The sequence below is a fragment of the Anoplopoma fimbria genome, chromosome 10 (assembly GCF_027596085.1).
Source record: "Anoplopoma fimbria isolate UVic2021 breed Golden Eagle Sablefish chromosome 10, Afim_UVic_2022, whole genome shotgun sequence".
NCBI lineage: Eukaryota > Metazoa > Chordata > Actinopteri > Perciformes > Anoplopomatidae > Anoplopoma > Anoplopoma fimbria.
Genome location: NC_072458.1, coordinates 23,665,501 through 23,687,373, shown reverse-complemented (window position 1 = coordinate 23,687,373; position 21,873 = coordinate 23,665,501). Strand labels below are relative to the sequence as shown.

Here is a 21,873-nt window from a genome sequence, read left to right as displayed (position 1 = left end):
ATATCTTCCTGTCAATTTGAATAGCTGTTGAGTAATGCACAATTTTAGCTGAGTGCAAACTGTAATGTTAAATACATGTAGAGGTACGTACTTTAAGAAAAAGTATGATATCACATAATTCCGCTTTTTAGATGAAGTGCTTTTATTTTGTAGGTTGCCCAACAAATTACAGCGGAACCGGATGTTCCGCCATTAGCAAAATGGCGCCTGACGTCAGTAGAAACAGCAGAGCTTCTCTGTTGTGTTGAGAAAGTATCAGTTAACTTCATCAGTACTGATCCATCATGCTGTTCACATTATTTTCTGGATGTTTTTCCTCTGACTCATCTCCCGGTAGCCTACAAAGCTAATGAAGTTAGCTTAGCATGCTGGCTGGAAACAGAGCGAATGGGGGCGGAAGTTAGCAACACAGCGCTATTCGGAGTTTAAAGGAGAGTAAACGGTGTTTTTGACGGAGTTTGAGTAAAGAACACGTATCTTACGTTGTGTTAAAATGTCTAAAGCACAAATACTGAGATCTTTAGTCAACCAGCGACTCACTGCAGCTGCTGAAGAGATATTTGAGCTGTTTGAAAGAACGATAGCAGAGCACGAGGAGGAACTTTCTCGTTCTAAAGAGGAGAACGAGCGACAACGGAAACTCCTGGACGCTGTTTTCAACCCTCAGCTTCGGTTACAAAAAGCAGGTTTGTTCTCTCCCACTGTTCAAACACTGACATCAGTCCAATATGGGTCAACTGTGAGGTCCACTGTCTCCTGATGGTTCATCATTCTGTTAAATCAAACCACGTTCTAATACTCGTAAAGGTTAACATGCAGGGAAAAGAGTTGAGGTCAGAAAGTGATTGATTACTCAGGTAATGTCTGAGTGGAGTATTTTCTCTTATGTTGGTAGAAGTACTTTTACTGCAGTAAAGATCTGAACCTTCTTCACCACTGTTTATGAGTGAAAGTCCTGAATTGAAATGTGAGTTAAAGGAGCAGTCGGTGAGATTAAGGATGCTTTTTGGCAGCAATATAATGTAGTATTCATAAATAGCTTTTAATGACTGTATAATCACCTTAAACCAAGAATCATCTGTTTTAGTGTCCTTCATATCTACAATGGAAGTTTGAGGCAGAGACGCCATGTTGCTACAGAAGCCCAGAACGGACAAACCAAACACTGGCTCTAGAGACAGCCTTTCATGTTTTTACTTCACATGAAGGCCACCGTAGTGGTGTATTTATGTGTATATATGTATATATGTATGTATATATATATATATGTATGTATGTATGTATGTATGTATGTATATATATGTATATATATATGTATGTATGTATATATATATATATATATGTATGTATGTATATATACATATATATATGTATGTATGTATATATATATATATATATATATATATATATATATATATATATATATATATATATATATATATGTATGTATGTATATATATATATATATATATATATATATATATATATATATATATATATATATATATATATATATATATATATATATATATATGTATATATATATATATATATATATATATATATATATATATATATATATATATATGTATATATATATATATATATATATATATGTATATATATTATATATATATATATATATATACATATGTATGTATGTATTTTTATTTGTCGGCGTCTCCGGCAAGTCCCATAGAGGACCGTGCTCCTCCAACTAAAAGCTCTGTAAAACTTTCCGGTTCAATGAAAAACGTGAAAGTTTGACCGGTGGATTTTCGGAAGTTTAAGAGTTCCTCTTTGCTGAATGTGATCTGAGAGCTGGAGACTAGACTAATAAACAGAAAAAGTACTAGAGAGCGCAGTACTGAGGCTGCCATCCGCGGCGCCATCTTGATATATATACTGAACTAGCTAAGCGGATATAGTTTATGATGATAATTAATATTTCAGTTCATTTGCTATATGAGAAAAAGCTCTCTGTATCGATTAATGTGTGTTGATTGTTTTCATGCAGATGTCCAGCAGCTGTTGGTGGTTAAAGAAGAGGTTCCCCCTGAGCAGCATGAGTGGAGCTCCAGTCTGGACCAGGAGGACCCAGAGCCCCCACACATTAAAGAGGAACAGGAGGAACTCTGGACCAGTCAGGAGGGAGAACAGCTTCAAGGACTGGAGGAGGCTGATACCAAGTTCTCAATCACTCCTGTTAAGAGAGAAGTAGATGAAGAGGAAGCTCACTCCACACAGCGTCATCAAAGACAAACTGAACAGATGGAATTACAAATACTGAGATCTTTAGTCAACCAGCGACTAACTGCGCCTGCTGAAGAGATATTTGGGCTGTTTGAAAGAACGATAGCAGAGTACGAGGAGGAACTTTCTCGTTCAAAAGAGGAGAACGAGCGACAACGGAAACTACTGGACGCTGTTTTCAAACCTCAGCTTCGGTTACACAGAGCAGGTTTGTTTATTAAACACTATATGTGAATCAGTTTCTTCTCCCTCAGATTTCTTCTCTCGGCATCTAAATGGCACAAAGTATTTAAATAAAGTTCACGTTTGTTCTCTTTGATAACACCAGCATGGATTTTATAGCTTAGATGTTTGCTTTTTTCCCAACGATGACATGGCTATTTGTTAGCAGGTTGGGATTGTGGCAGGTTGCTAGCATATAAACTCTCTTTTGCAAATTTCACAACCGGCGTCCACACTACTTCGGTATTTTTTTTCTTAACACCTAAACGAAAAAAAAAAAAAAATGCAGCTGAAGCCGTTTTAGTTTAAAACTCCAGGGTTGCAATTTAGTCTGGAAGTGCATAAACAGAGACCCTTGACTACAATGAATAAGACACCCACGTTCACTACTTGATTTGGTCATATAGGTCACCACACGTTCTTCCACGATTCATCACGCCACCGGTAGAAAATAAACAGTAACAGTCTAGATCATCGATCGACTATCAAATGACAGGCTTTGATGACCTTGTTGTTTACTAGTCGATGTTCTGACGATAAAACGACGTTTGAAGTCACGGTTTGTGGCTTTGAGGAGGTTTTATAAACTATTATATGTTATATCTTAACAGTTTATGTCTCTCTCTACAAAGTAGGATAAGGGATGCATAAACATTTAACTTTTAATTCCATTTCATTGTTGTGTTTTTAAGTTCACATATGTGAACTTAAAAACACAACAATGAAATGGAAGTAATAGTGCAAAATGGAGGTGCTATTGCAGTATAACTGATTGATTGTTCATCAGAGTGACGGCCACAGGAAAGAAGCTGTTCTGGTGTCTGGTTGTTTTGGCGTACAGTGCTCTGTAGCGCCTACCAGATGGGATGAGTTGGAACTGGTTGTGTCCGGGTTGTGATGGGTCTGCAGAGATGTTTCCTGCCCGTTTCCTGATTCTTGAGAGGTACAAGTCCTGTATTGAGGGCAGTCTGGCACCAATGAGTCTCTCTGCAGACCTGACAGTCCATTGCAGTCTGTTCCTGTCCTGTTTGGTGGCCGATCCAAACCAGACAGTGATGGAACAGCAGAGAACAGACTGGATGATGGCGGAATAAAACTGAATCAGCAGCTCCTGAGGCCGGTTGTACTTCCTGAGCTGGCGCATAGTGGATCCCAGGAACCTGAAGGTCTCCACAGCCGACACAGTGCTGTTGAGTATGGTGAGGGGGGGGCAGTGTTGGGGGGGCTTGTTCAGCTCCAGGTTGTTCTGACCACACCAGAGAGCCAGCTGTTCAACCTCACGTCTGTATGCAGACTCATCACCGTCCCGGTTGAGGCCGATCACAGTTGTGTCGTCTGCAAACTTCAGGAGTTTAACAGATGGGTCACCTGAGGTGCAGTCGTTGGTCTAGAGGGAGAAGATCAGTGCGGACGCCGTTGCTGATAGTCCGGGTGATGGTTGTGATTTTTACCAGCCTCACCTGCTCCTGTCTGTCAGGAAGTTAGTGATCCACTGACAGGTGGGGGCTGGCACAGTTAGCTGGGAGAGTTTGGAACGGAGTGTTACTGGGATGATGGTGTTGAACGCCGAGCTGAAGTTCACAAACAGAACCCTGACGTATGACTCTAGGGAGTCGAGGTGTTGTAGTCATGTGTTGTAGCAAGTAGTCATGTTGACTGAATCATCCATGTTGACTGAATCATCCACCAACCTGTTTGCCCGGTAGGCCAACTGCAGGAGGTCCAGCAGGGGGCCTGTGATGGCCGTCAGGTGGGTCAACACCCGTTTCTCAAAGGATTTCATGACCACGGACGTCAGGGTGACTGGCCTGTAGTCATTTAATCCTAAAACGTAGGACTTTCAGGCAGGAGGGTGACACACCATCTGGGCCGGGTGCCTTCCTGGTCTTCTGTCTGTGAAAGAGCCGACTCACATCCTCTTCGCAGATCCTCAGTACTGGTGGGGGGGTCGGATGGGATGGGAGAGGTGAGGAGATTGCAGGTGGTGTAGGTAGTTGATTGATCTCAGAGCAGTTGGGGGGTGTGAAGGTTGGTTTTTCAAACCTGCAGTAGAAGAAATTCAGGTCGTTAGCCAGTCGATGGTTCTCCACAGTGTTGGGGGATGGTCTCCTGTAGTTGGTGAGTTCCTGCAGGCCTCTCCACACTGAGACAGGATCATTGGCTGAGAACCCCCTTTCCAAGTTTTCAGTGTAGCACCTCTTTGCTACTCTGATCTCCTTAGTCAGTGTGTTTCTGGCCTGGTTGTACAGGATCCTGTCCCCAATACTGTAGGCCTCCTCCTTGGCCTGACAAAGCTGCCTGAGTTGTGCAGTAAACCAGGGTTTATTGTTGTTATATGTGAAGAAGGTTTTGGTCGGCACACACATGTCCTCACAAAAGCTGATGTAAGTCACAGTGTCAGTGAGCTCATCAGGTCTGTAGCAGCAGCCTCAAAAACACTCCAATCAGTGCAATCAAAGCAGGCCTGTAACTCCAGCTTTGTCTCATTGGTCCATCTCCTCACAGTCTTGATCACAGGCTTTGCGGATTTTAGTTTCTGCCTGTAGGTCGAGAAAAGTTGGACCAGACAATGATCAGATAGTCCCAAGGCTGCACGGGGGACAGAGCGATAGGCGTCCTTTAGTACAGTGTAGCAGTGGTCCAGTGTGTTTTTGTCCCTGGTGGGACACTTTATATACTGTCTGTATTTTGGCAGTTCTTTGCTGAGGTTTGCTCTGTTAAAGTCCCCAAGAACTATGAGAAGGGAGTCTGGGTGTTTATGCTCTATGTTAGTTATCTGGGCAGCCAGGTATTGTAGAGCCTCACTAACACAGGCCTGAGATGGGAAGTAAATACCAACCAGAATGAATGAGGAAAACTCCTGCGGTTAATGAAATGGTTTGCAGACTATGAAGAGGGTTTTTAAAAGAGGACTGCATGATTTCTTCAACACTGTGACATCTGTACACCAACCTTCGTTAATATAGAAGCAGATTTCGCCTCCCCTTGTTTTTCCTGATGGCACGATTTCGCGGGGTGCTCGGAGGAGTTAGAAGCCTGGCAGATGTAGTGTGCTGTCCGGGATGTGCTCACCAAGCCAGGTTTCAGTGAAGCACAGGGCGGGGGATCTGCAAAAGTCCATGTTTGCTCTGTTCAGGAGACGCAGTTCATCCATCTTGTTGGCCAGAAAGCGGAATTTGTCAGATCGATTGACGGGAGCGCAGTTCGGAATCCCCGCTGACGCAGTTCAAATATCGCTCCTGCTCGCTTCCCCCGTCGGCGTACCCTGGCATTTCCCGTAGAGAGCCGTGCTCCTCCAACTAAAAGCTCTGTAAAACTTTCCGGTTTTAGTTCCTCTCTGCTGATTGTGATCAGAGAGGCAGAGCTGGAGACTAGACAAATAAACAAAAACAGAGAAAGTACTAGAGAGCGCAGTACCGAGGCTGCTATCCGCAGCGCCATCTTGATATGTGCTGAACTCACAAAGTGATATTGGTTTAGTTAATTAGCTAATATGTGAAAAATCTCTCTGTATCGATTAATGTGTGTTGACTGTTTTCCTGCAGATGTCCAGCAGCTGTTGGTGGTTAAAGAAGAGGTTACCCCTGAGCAGCAGGAGTGGAGCTCCAGTCTGGGCCAGGAGGACCCAGAGCCCCCACACATTAAAGAGGAACATGAGGAACTCTGGACCAGTCAGGAGGGAGAACAGCTCCCAGGACTGGAGGAGGCTGATACCAAGTTCTCATTCACTCCTCTGAAGAGAGAAGAAGATGAAGAGGAAGCTCGGTCCTCACAGCTTCATCAAAGACAAACTGAACAGATGGAAACAGAAGCTGATGGAGAGGACTGTGGAGGACCAGAACCAGACAGGAACTCAGATCCAGATAGACATCAAGAACCAGATCCTGATGAGAAGACTGGAGACTCTTCTGAATCCGAGACTGATGACAGTGAGGATTGGAAGGAGACCAGAGAACCTCAGTCAGGTTCAAACTCTTTGAAAAATGATGAAGTCCCTGTCAGTGATTCAAGATGTGGGACTGGTGGGAAACAGTTTAGATGCTCTGATTGTGAGAAAACATTTGGCACCCGTGGAGCTCTGAAGAAACACATGATAATCCACACAGGAGAGAGACCTTACAGCTGCTCAGTCTGTAATAAAACATTTCCACGGAATGGAACTTTAAATTTACACATGAGAATCCACACAGGAGAAAAACCTTACAGCTGCTCAGTTTGCAAGAAATCTTTCAGACGGAATCATGATTTACAGAGGCACTTCAAAGCTCACACGGGAGAAAAACCTTACAGCTGCTCAGAGTGTGGTAAAGGTTTTATTGATAAAGGAGCCCTTAAGGCCCACAATAGAATTCACACAGAAGAAAAACCTTACAGCTGCTCAGTTTGCAAGAAATCCTTTAAACGGAGTCATTGTTTACAGACACACATGAGAATCCACACAGGAGAAAAACCTTACAGCTGCTCAGAGTGTGGTAAAAGTTACATTGATAAAGGATCCCTGAAGAAACACATCAGAACTCACACAGGAGAGAAACCTTACAGCTGCTCAGTTTGCAAGAAACCTTTTAGAGTGAGTCATCATTTACAGATGCACTTGAAAGCTCACAGGGGAGAGAAACCTTTCAGCTGCTCAGAGTGTGGTAAAGGTTTCATTGATAAAGGAACCCTGAAGAACCACATTAGAATTCACACAGGAGAAAAACCTTACAGCTGCTCAGAGTGTGGTAAAGGTTTTTCACAGAGTGGAACTTTAACTTTACACATGAGAATCCACACAGGAGAAAAACTTTTCCGCTGCTCAGTTTGTGGTAAAGATTTCTTTGAAACAGGAGCCCTGAAGAAACACATGAGAATCCACACAGGAGAGAAACCTTACAGCTGCTCAGTTTGCAACAAATCTTTTGCACAGAGTGGAGCTTTAACTTCACACATGAGAATCCACACAGGAGAAAAACCTTACCGCCGCTCAGTTTGTGATGAAAGTTTAAAGCCATGTCAGCTCTGAAGTTACACATAATGTTTAGTGGTTCAGTTTGTAATAAAGGTGTTACATAGAAGCTAAATCTGACAAACCACATGGCGAAACACAGGGGAGCAACTATGGAGCTTTTACTCTTTATTTACTCAAGAGTGTGTTCTTTCAATTTGAGAGCATCACATATTGATTCTTTGTGATTAGTGATATAGTAAACCCTTGATTTCTCTGAGAGATTCATGCTTTGATTAAGGTGACACCTCGTAACATTGGCAGGGAGCTTAGTATTGGCTTTAGTTTCATAAGTTATATTAATTCAGTTTTGATTTTCCAGTTAGTCTGGGGTTTCTAGAGGGGTCCAGGGGAATGCTTACCTGGAAGAAAATGTTGTTAATTTTAAACTTGAATGCATTAATTTGGTGCACTGTGACTCATTTAGTTGTACTTGTACTTTGAAATGGGCCATTCAGTATAGTCAGTATACTTTTACTTTTGGTACACAAACAACAGTCAGAGACTAGAGTCAGTCTGTGAAGCCACGAGACGGCACACCCGGGTCCCTGTCTTTGCCTGCCGCCCAGCTCACGATGAACCCAACATCGATTCCTATCATTGCGTGGTTGGCCCACAGGGCAGCAGATCAATGTAAATTTTTTGAGTTGTTCCTGTTCCAACCTCTGGTCTCATGTCCCGGCCACCAGACCCTCACCAGCAAGCTCCCCGTCCAGGTTGGGTCTAGAAAGGGTCCTTGGATTCCCATTTCTGGTCATTTTCTGGCTTATTTATATATATAGTCAGTGAATCCTTAATCTGTCCGCCCCTCTGGGACCACTTTGCCTTGGGAAAGCCTACCAGGAGCTACGGACCTTGACAACATAGCTCCTCTGGTCACAGGGTCACACGCACGGCTGTTAATGTTTCAATTCATTGGAGGGCTGTGGCATTTAAGGCACGTCCCTTAATGTTAATATTATCACGTTACCCGGCTTTATAGTGTTGATAACCGTTAAAACTAAAAAAAGTCATGCTGATTTATATTTGCCATTTGTAATATTACAGGCAGCTCGGGGTCATATAACCAATGTAGTACTGCATAGATTTTGGTATACTTTGTGTAATCTGTTATTTTCATGTTTAGCAGCAGAATTGAAGAAAAAATACCAGAAAGCAATCAATGTGTTTATCAATTGACTCAGAAAATATGTGTTTTTCATTGTGTAATGTTATAAATTCAGTTGTCCCTGTTTAGTCATCCAGTCCCAAGTGTGTTATGACGATTGTTACATGTTTTCTTGGCTAATTTAAAACTATTGTCTAGTGTTGTGCATCCTGAGCTGAGTACATACTGTAATATCATATTATTTATCATAATAATTATTATATAGTATAACAATAATTTGTAATAAACAATGATGATCTGAAAGCAATTAATGAGTTCAATTTTGTCATCTGCAGAAGCAAAAAATGTATGAAAACAATCAACTGAGTTGTCTTTTTCCAAGCCAAATCCACACCTTTTACATACAGGAAGATGCAAGGTAACAGGCCATGGGAATAAATGCAATGACTTTAGAAATAATTACACTATTTTTACAAACTCGAGGGATTTTATTTTGTAGGTTACCCACCAAGTTTCAGCGGTACCGGATGTTGCTCCTTTAGAAGAATGGTGCCTAACGTTAGAAACCCCAGAGTCTCTTAGTTTTATTTGAGTAGGTATCAGTTAGCTTCATCAGTACTGATCAATCAGAGTCTGTATCTCTGGATAAACATGTCTGAATTAACTTTGTGCTGTTCAATTTTCTTTCTGGATGTTTTTCCTCTGACTCATATAGCCTACAAAGCTATTGAAGTTAGCTTATGATGCTAGCTAGAAACAGACCAACGGGGACGGAAGTTAGGAACACAGCGCTAGTCAGAGTTTAAAGGAGAGTTAACTGTGTTTTTGAAGGAGTTTGAGTAAAGAATACGTTTATCCCAGCACGAGGAGGAACTTTCTCGTTCAAAAGAGGAGAACGAGTGACAACGGAAACTACTGGACGCTGTTTTCAACCCTCAGCTTTGGTTACACAGAGCAGGTTGGTTCACTCTCACTGTTCAAACACTGACATCAGTCCAATATGGGTCAACTGTGAGGTCCACTGTCTCCTGATGGTTCATCATTCTGTGAAATCAAACCACGTTCTAATACTCGTAAAGGTTAACATGCAGGGAAAAGAGTTGAGGTCAGAAAGTGATTGATTACTCAGGTAATGTCTGATTGGAGTATTTTCTCTTATGATGGTAGAAGTACTTTTACTGCAGTAAAAGGTCTGAACCTTCTTCACCACTGTTTATGAGTGAAAGTCCTGAATTGAAATGTGAGTTAAAGGAGCAGTCGGTGGGATTAAGGATGCTTTTTGGCAGCAATATAATGTAGTATTCATAAATAGAATTTAATGACTGTATAATCACCTTAAACCAAGAATCATCTGTTTTAGTGTCCTTCATATCTACAATGGAAGCTTGAGGCAGAGTCCGCCATGTTTCTACAGAAGCCCAGAATGGACAAACCAAACAGTAGTGGCCTTGTATATATGTATATGTATTATATTATATGTATGTATATGTGTATATATGTATATGTGTATATGTCTATATGTATATGTGTATATGTATAATATGTACAGCACAGACTTTCAGGCAGGAGGGTGACACACCGTCTGGGTCGGGTGCTTTCCTGATCTTCTGTCTGTGAAAGAGCCGACTCACATCCTCTTTGCAGATCCTCAGTGCAGGTGGGGGGTCGGATGGTAGAGGTGAGGAGATGGCAGGTGGTGTAGGTGGTTGATTGATCTCAGAGCAGTTGGGGGTTGTGAAGGTTGGCTTGTCGAACCTGCAGTAGAACACATTCAAGTCGTTAGCCAGTTGACGATTCTCCACAGTGTTGGGGGATGGTCTCCTGTAGTTGGTGAGTTCCTGCAGGCCTCTCCACACTGACGCAGGGTCGTTGGCTGAAAACCTGTTTTCCAACTTTTCCGTGTAGCACCTCTTTGCTACTCTGATCTCCTTAGTCAGTGTGTTTCAGGCCTGGTTGTACAGGATCCTGTCCCTACTACTGTAGGCCTCCTACGCCAGGCCAAGTACGCTTGACGAAGCTGCCTGAGTTGTGCGGTAAACCAGGGTTTATTGTCGTTATATGTGAAGAAGGTTTTGGTCTGCACACACATGTCCTCACAAAAGCTGATGTGAGATGTCACAGTGTCAGTGAGCTCATCAGGTCTGTAGCAGCAGCCTCAAAAACACTCCAATCAGTGCAGACAAAGCAGTCCTGTAACTCCAGCTTTGCCTCGTATTTTGCTTGTATTTTGTGTTTTTCTAAATGACATCGCTGCACATAATCTCTTCTCTACTATGGATGTTCTGATAATACAGAACAAATAGAACAAAGTTCTCAAGAGAGATGCTGAAAAATGAATTCCCTTCTCCCTTCTTCTCAAGTACAGATAACACTACTGCATCACACTTTTTACAGGTCTTCCTTAAATATCTGTTGAAAGGCAGCAACTCTTTAAAAAACTCTGCTGCCAGACTGCTAACAAGACCAAAAAAGAGAGAACACATCACTCCAGTCTTAGCTATGCTGCACTGGCTACCTATAGCCTATATAATTGATTTTAAAGAGCTTTTACTTGTCTATAAAGTTCTAAAAAGCTTTGGACCGACCTACATCAAAGACTCCCTGCTGCTCTATGTTCCTTCATGAACCCTTAGACCCTTAGATCCATTGCTGGGTTTCTAGCTCCTCAAAATCCCTCGAAAAAGAAAATTGGAGATACAACTTTTTTCACTCTCAAAATTGTGGAAAAGCCTTTACGAAAACATTAGAGAGGCAGCCTCTGTTGACATTTTCAAGCATCATTTAAAATACATATCTATTTCGCAAAGCCTTTCTTTTTTAACAGCACTTTATGGGCACTCCACAGAGTCCCACATTTGTCTTTCAAAGGAACTTTTAATGTATTTAAACACTTTTATTATTTTCATTTATCTGTTTAATTATTTGTCACTTTAAATGTTAAATGTTTCCAATTATTAATTCATTTGCTGAATCTTTTTGATTGCACTTAAAATGTAGGTGCAAAAAGCATACTCTGTAAAAGTAAGGTTTTCTGTTTTTATTAATTTATTAAATGTACAGCACTTTGAGCTACATAGTCTGTATGAAATGTGCTATATAAATACAGATTATTATAATATTATCTATTTTCTAGCCACAAGGCTGACAGGTTGATTCCCGGCTCCATCTGTCCACCTTCTGAAGTGTCCTTGAGGTATACACTGAACACCAAGTTGCAACTTTTTACCTTTCCCCCTGATGTCCCTGTTTTGAATCTCATTGTTTTTTCATTGTTTTGAAAGGATTTGTTTTTATAATATAGGTTGGATGTCTTCCTGTCACATTTAATAGGTTTTGACTAAGCTGAGTGCAAACTGTAATGTAAAATAAAAGTAGAGGTTTGTATTTTTCCGTTTTTTGTTTTTTTTGATTAAGCGCTTTTACTTTGTAGGTTCCCTACAAGTTGTAGCGGAACCGGATGTTCCGCCATTAGCAATATGGCGTCTGACGTCAGTAGAAACAGCAGAGCTTCTCTGTTGTGTTGAGAAAGTATCAGTTAACTTCATCAGTACTGATCCATCAGAGTCTGTATCTCTGGATAAACATGTCTGAATGGACTTTGTGCTGTTCAGCTTTTTTTTTCTGGATGTTTTTCCTCTGACTCACCTCCCGGTAGCCTACAAAGCTATTGATGTTAGCTTAGCATGCTAGCTGGAGCAGACGTACGGGGACAGAAGTTAGCAACACAAACGGTGTTTTTGACGGAGTTTGAGTAAAGAATACGTTTCTGTCGTTGTGTTAAAATGTCTAAAGCACAAATACTGAGATCTTTAGTCAACCAGCGACTCACTGCAGCTGCTGAAGAGATATTTGAGCTGTTTGAAAGAACGATAGCAGAGCACGAGGAGGAACTTTCTCGTTCTAAAGAGGAGAACGAGCGACAACGGAAACTCCTGGACGCTGTTTTCAACCCTCCGCTTCGGTTACACAGAGCAGGTTTGTTGACTTTCACTGTTCAAACCACGTTAACACAGGTTAGAAGGTTTAGTCAAGTATGCATGGTTTTAATCCCCCCAAAAAGAATACCAGAATACCAAAATATTTAAACGAATACCTTCACAACAAACGAATAACCGAACAGTTTAATATTTGTGTCCATTCCTTTAAGATATACATTGTGACGGAGCTCTTCTATTTACACCTGCTCAGCTTTTCTAGTCTTTACAGCACTCTTTCAGCGCTCCAGGAAACAGGCAGGCTCCAAATAAAGAACATTAGACAGCTTAACCAGATCCTTTAACCAAAAATGAACAGACTCTTGCATGTTAACTCTTCCCACTGATGGTTCAAAACCAATGTATGCGATATGTTACGAGGCCGTGGTGATTATTAAAAGCAGTAATGTTCCCACTCACATCCGAAATGAAGATACAGAAAGAAGACAAGAGCCCAATATGATCAGAATCCTAACACATTCATTCACTGCCCATCAATGATGTTAACGGAGAGGGGAATAAAGATGAAACAAGTGGTTTCAATAACCACAGATAGTCCCTGCACAAAAAAAATCTATTTTTAGTAGAAGAATATAATATATTGGCTCTTATGGTTGACATAACTTCACACTTGATTGAAATTAATTTATAGCTGCAGGGAAAAGACAATTCAATTAAGTTATTTTTTTCTAAAATGAAATACTTTATTTAAAGAGTCACATTTTTCAAAAGCTTTCTGTTATGTATAAAAAAACACTATATATATATATATTTACCTGGAGTCTTTATTTTTTATGATTCATTCAGTTCAACTTGAAATCGTACAATACATATTGTTGAGATGTTATTCAATTAAACTTTCTTTATTCAGTTGTTGACAACATACAGATGTTAATACAACTGCTAGGCTATACTTGTATATGGTGCTAAATCATAGCGCAAGTTAGACAATATTGTGATGTTCCTGACCTTTGCATGAGGATGTTCTCTCTAACTGGACCTCGCTGAAGTTCCTGGGAATCAGCATCACAAATAACCTGACATGGTCATCACACCTCTCCATCCTGGTGAAGAAGCTCAGAAATAGCTGTATTTCTTGTGTAAAATGTATAAACAAGCAAATTTACCTTGCCAAGTTTTATTTAACTTTTACAGAGGAGCAATAGAAAGCATCCTGATTGCAAATCATCACAAACTGATATGGGATGTGCACGGCCCAGGACAGGACAGCTATGCAGTTGGTGAATAAAACACCCAGAACATCCTTGGTAACCATCTACTGGGCACCAGTGATATTGGTGAGAAGCGGTGCCTTTCTAAGAGCTCAAAGGATAATAAAAGACAAAACCCACACAGCCACAACCTGTTCACCCTGCTGCTGTCTAGAAAGAGAAACAGAAGTATCACCTGCTGTACCACCAGACTTCAGAACAGCTTCTTTTCATCCTCCACCCTCCACATTTTGTGTTTTTGTTATGTGGCAAAATGGGATTACAATCTGCAACCCTGTTGTAAAATGACAACAAAAATAACCTCTTACCTTATATCCTTGTATAACAAAACAACAACAAAACAATCTTTTTTGCCCAATACTGCTAATCGGCCGTGGGTATCCATGGTAATAACATGGCCATAGCATCTCTTAAAGTTATTTTCCAGTGTTTTCCAGACGCCCCTCTCCCAACCAACATTTTCGAGTTCCTTTCATGGAAACCCAGAGGAGTTCCCAGGCCAGACAAGTTATTTAATCTCTCCAGCATGTTCTGGGTCGACCCCGAGGCCTCTTACAAGATGGACTTGCCAGGAAAACCTCTAAAGGGAGGCGTCAAGGAGGCATCCTGAACTGATGCCCGAACCACCACTTTATGAGAAAAAAAAAATCTCTAACATCTCTGTGTGTGTTTTCTGTTTCCCTGCAGACTTCCAGCAGCTGTTGGTGGTTAAAGAAGAGGTTCTACCTGAGCAGCAAGAACCAGAGCCCCGACACATTAAAGAGGAACAGGAGGACCTCTGGACCAGTCAGGAGGGAGAGCAGCTTCAAGGACTGGAGGAGGCTGATATCAAGTTCTCATTCACTCCTGTAACTGTGAAGAGTGAAGAAGAAGAAGAAGAAGAAGAAGAAGAGGAGGAGGAGGAGGAGGAGGAGGAAGCAGCTCAGTCCTCACAGCTTCATCACAGACAAACAGAACACATGGAGACAGAAGCTGATGGAGAGGACTGTGGAGGACCAGAACCAGATGGGAACTCAGATCCAGATACAAAGTTACGTCCACATACTTGCGACAAGTCTGGAGACTCTTCTGAATCTGAGACTGAACACAGTGATGATTGGAATGAAACCAGAGAACCTCAGTCAGGTTTAAACTCTTTGAAAAATGATGATGTTCCGGTCAGTGATATGCGATGTAGTACAAGTGAGAAACCATTTAGCTGCGATATGTGTGGGAAAACATTTGGCTTTAGGGGAAATCTGAAGAGTCACATCAAATGTCATACAGGAGAGAAACCCTTCAGCTGCTCAGTATGCGAGAAGTCTTATACACAGAGTAGGCATTTACAGAGACACATGAGAACTCACACAGGAGAGAAACCTTTCAGCTGCTCAGTGTGTGGAAGAGGTTTTATTGAAAGTGGAGATCTGAAGAGACACATAAGAACTCATACAGGAGAGAAACCTTTCAGCTGCTCGGTGTGCGGTAAAGGATTCAGTAGTAGTGGAGATCTGAAAAGACACATGAGAATTCATACAGGAGAGAAACCTTTCAGCTGCTCAGTGTGTGGTAAGGCTTGCATGATTAGTGGAGAGCTAAAGAGACACATGGTAACTCACACAGGAGAGAAACCTTTCAGCTGCTCAGTCTGTGGAAAAGGTTTCATTGTGAGTCGAGAGCTGAAGAGACACATGAGAACTCACACAGGAGAAAAACCTGTCAGCTGCTCAGTGTGTGGTAAAGAATTCAGTGAGAGTCTTGAGCTAAATAGACACAAGATGACTCACATAGGAGAAAAACCATTCAGCTGCTCTGATTGTGGGAAAACATTTGGCAAGAGTGGAGCTCTGAAGAGACACATGATAACTCACACAGGAGAGAAACCTTTCAGTTGCCCAATGTGTAGCAAAGGTTTCATTGAAAATGGACATCTGAAGAGACACATGAAAATCCACACAGGAGAGAAACCTTTCAGCTGCTCTCTGTGCGAGAAAGGTTTCATTGACGGTGGAGATCTGAAGAAACACATGAGAACTCACACAGGAGAAAAGCCTTACTGCTGCTCAGTTTGTAAGATATCTTTTACACATAGTAGAAGTTTACAGTCGCACATGATAATCCACACGGGAGAAAAACCTTTCAGTTGCTCTGTTTGTGATAAAAGATTTGTGCGCAAGGCAGATCTAAAGGTACACATGAAAAGTCATACAGAAGAAAGCCCCCTTTAGTTCCTCTGTTTGTCGTACATTTTTATGCAAAATTTGAATCAGTTACAGGGGGGAAGAAACATTTATTTCCACTGTTTGTAGTAAAAAGTTTACAGAAAGAGCAACTATGACACAGCATGGGGCATTCCACACGGGAGAAACTAATCAATTGCAGTGTTTGTGTCACATCAACTGAGTTCCAATATCTTTCAAATTTTTCACAGCTAAATAATTAGCTAAATTATTATCTTTCATTGATGATCCTGTTCTTCTGATCAAACTAACGTTACCTGCAGTGGACGAGGATGGACGGCTGATCTCCAAACAGTAGAACACTGATCATTTCTGCAGACTGATGTTCTGCTTGTTGTCCAGATGCTGTGATAAACTGCTGCTGTTTCCTCCCTTAACTTGTAAGGGTTTTATTGAGTTTGAGACAACGAGAGTTCTCAGCTTCTACTGGAGGAAAATGTAGAACCACTTTGGTTCTTTGTGTTCTCTCTGCCATGATGTGAGTCTCACTGTACTGAGCCGGAGTCGGTGTGTGTGTCCGAGTAAAGCACAAAGAGACAGAGAGAGGACGTTTGAGACGAGGCCATCTGACTATGGAACCGATGAAGTACCGATAGCAGAACCTTTACCTCCAGACTGCATCAATACTCCCTGTTTTTCTAATTTAGAACCGGTTCCCAATAGTGTTCTGTTGCAGAGCTCCAGGCTCAGGTACCTCTGGTCTGCTGGGACCCATTTCCCATAACCCTTCAGCATCACTCATACCACTATGTGACGTAGCATGTAAGTTAAGGCTGCTTAACTGCTTTTATTTCCTTTTTGCACAGGAGTTGATAATTGAGTGTGTTTATCTGGTGATAAGTTGATGTTTGACAAGTCTGATCTGATTTTATATGATAATGTCATGTACTTTTAAATGCTTTTATATTATCTTTGGAACATATTTACTACATAGAAAAGTGAATATGTTTCCTGACACTAATACTCTTATTTATTTATACATCATGACTGTATATTGAAATGTGATGAGATTCATGGAACCGTCTATGGACACATCTCCACAGGTGGAAGTTCTCTTGTACGTTAAACTGTCTAATAATAACGTGAACATTTACTTTACCTAAAGACAAAACATCAACAGAAATAGATGAAATATTAGATTTATACGCAGAGACCCAAGCTTCTATCTTCCATTTGAAACTTAAAGGAAGCGGGAAACAAACTCCCATTATATTTTGAATTTGGTTTCTCTGAAGAGCTCTGAAAATGTTATGAAATATGAATTATAATATTACACATATTTTAAACAGATGACTTTAATAAAGGCAACACAAGAACTGAAAGCGCATCCTCATTAATTCCATGTTTCTTTATTCTCTTCTCATTTTAAAGATAACACCCGAGTGTTCAACAAACTGCTTCAGAATCAACTTATTTGGTCCTTGTGTTGAGAAATGTTTTGAGCCTTTTGTTTCCAAATTAGTGACGATTAACTTAAATTGACAAAAGGCTGAGGGACTGAAGGAGGGAGGGGCATTCATTTAGGAAAATGCTGCATTGTATCAAACACAGGAATTATCATGTGAGAAAGAACAGAATCACACTATTTTTCATTTATCATCTTTTTCTAGTTGACTGAATGATAAAACTCACGGTTCAGATCGGATCAGCACAAAAGAAAAAAGGGGCCAAATATATTTTTTAGAGATCCCATGTCACACTTTTTATCCACTGATACATATTGATGATCATTGATGATCCATATTGTCAGATACAGAACCCTTTTTGTTTGATTATAGCAGCTGGTCGAAAAGAATACAGACATTTTTTTCTGGTCACCACCGCTCTGAAGTCAGTAAACCTTAAAAAATACAAAATATTATCATTTTACTTTGTTATAGTAATTTAAAGGGTTTTTTTTCTTCAGAAAAACACACAATTCAAATGATGAGCAAATAAAAGATTGTATTTTTATGGTTAAAACAAATCTTGTCATTAGTAGTTTTAATGATGTATTATACTCTTCTTAGAGTTTTCTTTACACAGCTCATAATTCATCTCTAATATCCATTTATGTTGCTGTAAAAAAATCTCCTCAAACAGACGTTTAATTCAAGTTTCTCACAAAAACTACATTTTACGAGATTACATGTGAACATATCATAACGTTATATTTACCTTCGACCAGTACTCATTTTCACTGAACAGAGCCTGAACGCATCATAATGTAACTGAATGTAACCATATATAATAATATTATATATATATTAGTATTATTATATAATTATATAAATATATATAATATAACTAATATATATATATATATATATATAAATGTATATATATATTAGTATTATTATAAAATGATATATAATATAACTAATATATATATGTATATATTAGTATTATTATATAATTATATAATATATAAATATATTATATAATTAGTATTATTATACAATAATATATATAATAGAATTATGAAATAAATCTGTCATAAAGCCCTGATACACACACTACGGTACAGTAGATAGATGCATTCACATTAATGGTTTGTAGTTCTCCATTAACATAAAGAATAATAAGAATAAGTCTAAGTATGAATAGTAGTAGTAGAAGAAGAAGTTTAAGTATTATTAGTAGTAGAAGAAGAAGCGATACCGGAAGCAATTCACCAAGGCAAAAAGAAGAGGTTTGTTCCGCTGTAGACCGGTCTGTCCCCCGTGAGTCCTTCTCTTTCCGCCGCACAGTTCATCAGACACAAGCGGGCTGAAGCACGGAGCCCAGCTTAGCGTGCTAATAGACGGAGACGGACGCTAACTTAAGCAACACAGCGCAGGTGAGAGTTTGTCTGGAGGAAAAGTAAAAATGTCTAAAGCACAAATACTGAGATCTTTAGTCAACCAGAGACTCACTGCAGCTGCTGAAGAGATATTTGAGCTGTTTGAAAGAACGATAGCAGAGCACGAGGAGGAACTTTCTCGTTCTAAAGAGGAGAACGAGCGACAACGGAAACTCCTGGACGCTGTTTTCAACCCTCAGCTTCGGTTACACAGAGCAGGTTGGTTCCGTTTCATTGTTTTATTATCACTTTAATAAGTGTATTCAGATAATCTACCTAAAGGAAGGGTCGGTTATATTCTTGGAAAAAAATAGATAATACTAAACAAGAATACTTCTTGTCCTTTTACAATTCATTGTAGGACCCTGTTTCTGTTCCCATTGAACCAACGGCTACTAGTATCAGACAGAAAAACCTAGACTTTTGTACCAACACGGCTTTGTATTTAATTTAATTATGACTGAGGTTATAGTTATTGGGCTATTGGGCAGTTTGGCATCTTGCATAGAAGCTTCTGCCTTCAGTGTATGTTGACATGTAGACTAGAAATAGTCCATTTACTGTTTTTGTTTCTTTTTCTGGTTTGTTTTCCTGCTACTTTTATTATGTTTCAACCACTTCGGTACTGAAACAGCATTGTAAGTTTTAGTTGTATTTTCTCAACAATAACAAAAACCTTCTCAGAAAATACATTTAGAAAATTCCCTAATGCTTGGGCCCGGCGGAAACTCTGCATTAATGTTAAAGCTGGATTTGACTGTTGTAGTTGGTTGAGGTGTTTTGACCTATTAACTAATGGTTCATGAATAAGTTTAATGAAATACTGATTCCTAAGACATGTGTATGTATTTCATTATTCTCCACAGACGTCCAGCAGCTGTTGGTTGTTAAAGAAGAGCACCAGGAGGACCCGGAGCCCCCACACATTAAATTTGAAAATGAGGAATTCTGGATCAGTCAGAAGGAAGGGCAGCTTCAAGGGCTGGAGGAGGCTGATATCAAGTTCTCACTCACTTCTGTCCCTGTGAAGAGTGAAGATGATGAAGAGGAAGCTCAGTCCTCACAGCTTTATCAAATTCAAACTGAACAGATGGAAACAGAAGATAATGGAGAGGACTGTGGAGGACATCTAAAGAAACACAGTGGAAACCAATCAGGAGTGAAACCATTGAGTTGTTCTGTTTGTGCTAAAACTTTCCGGAAAAGGTCCGGTTTGATCGCACACTTCAGAATTCATACAGGAGAAAAACCCTTCACCTGCTCAGTTTGTAAAAAGACTTTTAAAAGCAAAGGGGAGGTTGAGACGCACGAAAGAATCCACACGGGGGAGAAACCCTTCAGTTGCTCCATCAGTGGTAAAAGTTTCACACAACAAAGTAATCTGAGAAAACACTCAACTGTCCACACAGGGGAGAGACCATTCAGTTGTTTACTTTGTGATAAAACATTTACGCAACAAAGTAATCTGAGAAAACACCTGACGTCCACACGGGGGAGAAACCATTCAGTTGTTCAGTTTGTAATAAAAGATTCAATCAACAAGGCAATCTAAGAAAACACCTGTGTGTCAACAAGGGGAAGAAAACATTTTGTTGCAGCGTTTGCAAAACAAGATTCAATCGGATTATTCTTTTCAAAAAACACAAGTGTGTGTAGCTGCCTGACGCCTGTTGAGCCAATTTGTTTTCAGCAGGCTACACAAGGCTGGGCTATGTGAATGCAAGCAATTAGCATTAGCGCTATCTATATGTATGCTAACGAGTAGCTTTAGTGAATCTCCGACTTATGGCTAGTTGAAAAGGTTACGGTTACTCTTCTCTGATACTCCTTTAGCGATAGCAAAATGAAATAGCAAAAGCTAGTTTCAGCCAGATGAGGGCGTTGCTGTGCATATTTATTACAGTATTTAGAAGTACTTTGCATTAAAATGTCAAGATTACCTACACCTACAACACCACTAAGTACACATGTGAATTGGTGTCAAGCTGTTTGGTGGTTTAGTTTCTCTTTCAATAGTCCGGTCTAGACTTGTTCATTCTGTCATCATCCTGGAACTAGTGAGTAGGTTTATTACAGATGTCTCACCCCGGTAACAAACCTCTTATCACAATATGCTTTTTCTAATATAGGATCACATATAAAACATGTAGGAAAATAAAAGATCAAATTTATGAAATGAATAAGATAAACTTCATTTGATCATTATTTAGCATTACAAACAAATACAAAGAAAGACTATAATAATAATATTGATGATATTAGGAATGAGAAAATCCACCAATGTCAACAGCACCTTGAACCTTCAGACTTTTATTGGCTCATCAAGATCTCATCATGTGTTATTTCAAAGACAAAGTCAACTATGATTAGTTGTTCAAACTCTAAATCCATTCATAAAATCTTTCCCTCTATTTACTAAAAATGTAAAAAGTTTAACTTTTCCACAAAGGTGCTCCTTACAATATGTCAGTTACGGTTCTGAAAAAACTTCATTTAAAATCACAAATTAAGTTAAATCACTTCCCCAGATGTCCACCTGGTGGCAGCAGAGCCTCACTGAACAAAGTGAAAGTGGCCGATTCACCTTTTTTCTGAGGACATTTCACTTTTTCAGTTTCTGTTAAAAAAACATTTCACAACAGACACAACAAACCCTTTAAAAGTCCTTCATTAATAATGCCATGGCTTAAAAAGGTTCAACGATATATGCATTGCTTTTGAGCCATTAAACGGTTGCTAATGTGTAAAAAATGTCTCCAAAGTTCATGAAGGCTGACAGAAAGTTGTCAATAACTTTGTTTTTGCTAAAAAATAGGACCCATCAGTTGGTTGTATATTACAGCTTAAACATGTGAGTGACACATATACATTTAAATATTAACTGGAATGAAAATGATTCATTGGAAATCACATGAACACACCATCATCCATTGATGTGGGGAAGGTGTGTGTGTGTGTGTGTGTGTGTGTGTGTGTGTGTGTGTGTGTGTGTGTGTGTGTGTGTGTGTGTGTGTGTGTGTGTGTGTGTGTGTGTGTGTGTGTGTGGGTGTGTTCACC

The 21,873-nt window shown here is 40.0% G+C and overlaps 2 protein-coding genes across 2 annotated transcripts; both read left to right on the top strand.

Annotated features, from left to right (window-relative positions):
- The first annotated feature begins 206 nt into the window (after window positions 1–206).
- Window positions 207–8,817, top strand: LOC129096851 (zinc finger protein ZFP2-like). Its single transcript, XM_054605531.1, has 3 exons — window positions 207–686; window positions 2,018–2,461; window positions 6,021–8,817. The coding sequence occupies exons 1-3, from the start codon at window positions 494–496 to the stop codon at window positions 7,478–7,480; spliced, it is 2,097 nt and encodes a 698-aa protein (XP_054461506.1). The 5' UTR covers window positions 207–493; the 3' UTR covers window positions 7,481–8,817.
- A 3,438-nt stretch (window positions 8,818–12,255) lies between these two features.
- Window positions 12,256–17,296, top strand: LOC129096868 (gastrula zinc finger protein XlCGF57.1-like). The gene is made up of 2 exons (XM_054605550.1): window positions 12,256–12,545; window positions 14,464–17,296. The coding sequence occupies exons 1-2, from the start codon at window positions 12,353–12,355 to the stop codon at window positions 15,981–15,983; spliced, it is 1,713 nt and encodes a 570-aa protein (XP_054461525.1). The 5' UTR covers window positions 12,256–12,352; the 3' UTR covers window positions 15,984–17,296.
- Window positions 17,297–21,873: the final 4,577 nt, after the last annotated feature.

Coding starts and splice junctions, on each gene's coding strand:
- LOC129096851 (XM_054605531.1), top strand. CDS start 494: ATGTCTAAAGCACAAATACTGAGATCTTTAGTCAACCAGCGACTCACT. Junction 687..2,017: donor GCTTCGGTTACAAAAAGCAG/GTTTGTTCTCTC, acceptor GTTTTCATGCAG/ATGTCCAGCAGCTGTTGGTG. Junction 2,462..6,020: donor GCTTCGGTTACACAGAGCAG/GTTTGTTTATTA, acceptor GTTTTCCTGCAG/ATGTCCAGCAGCTGTTGGTG.
- LOC129096868 (XM_054605550.1), top strand. CDS start 12,353: ATGTCTAAAGCACAAATACTGAGATCTTTAGTCAACCAGCGACTCACT. Junction 12,546..14,463: donor GCTTCGGTTACACAGAGCAG/GTTTGTTGACTT, acceptor GTTTCCCTGCAG/ACTTCCAGCAGCTGTTGGTG.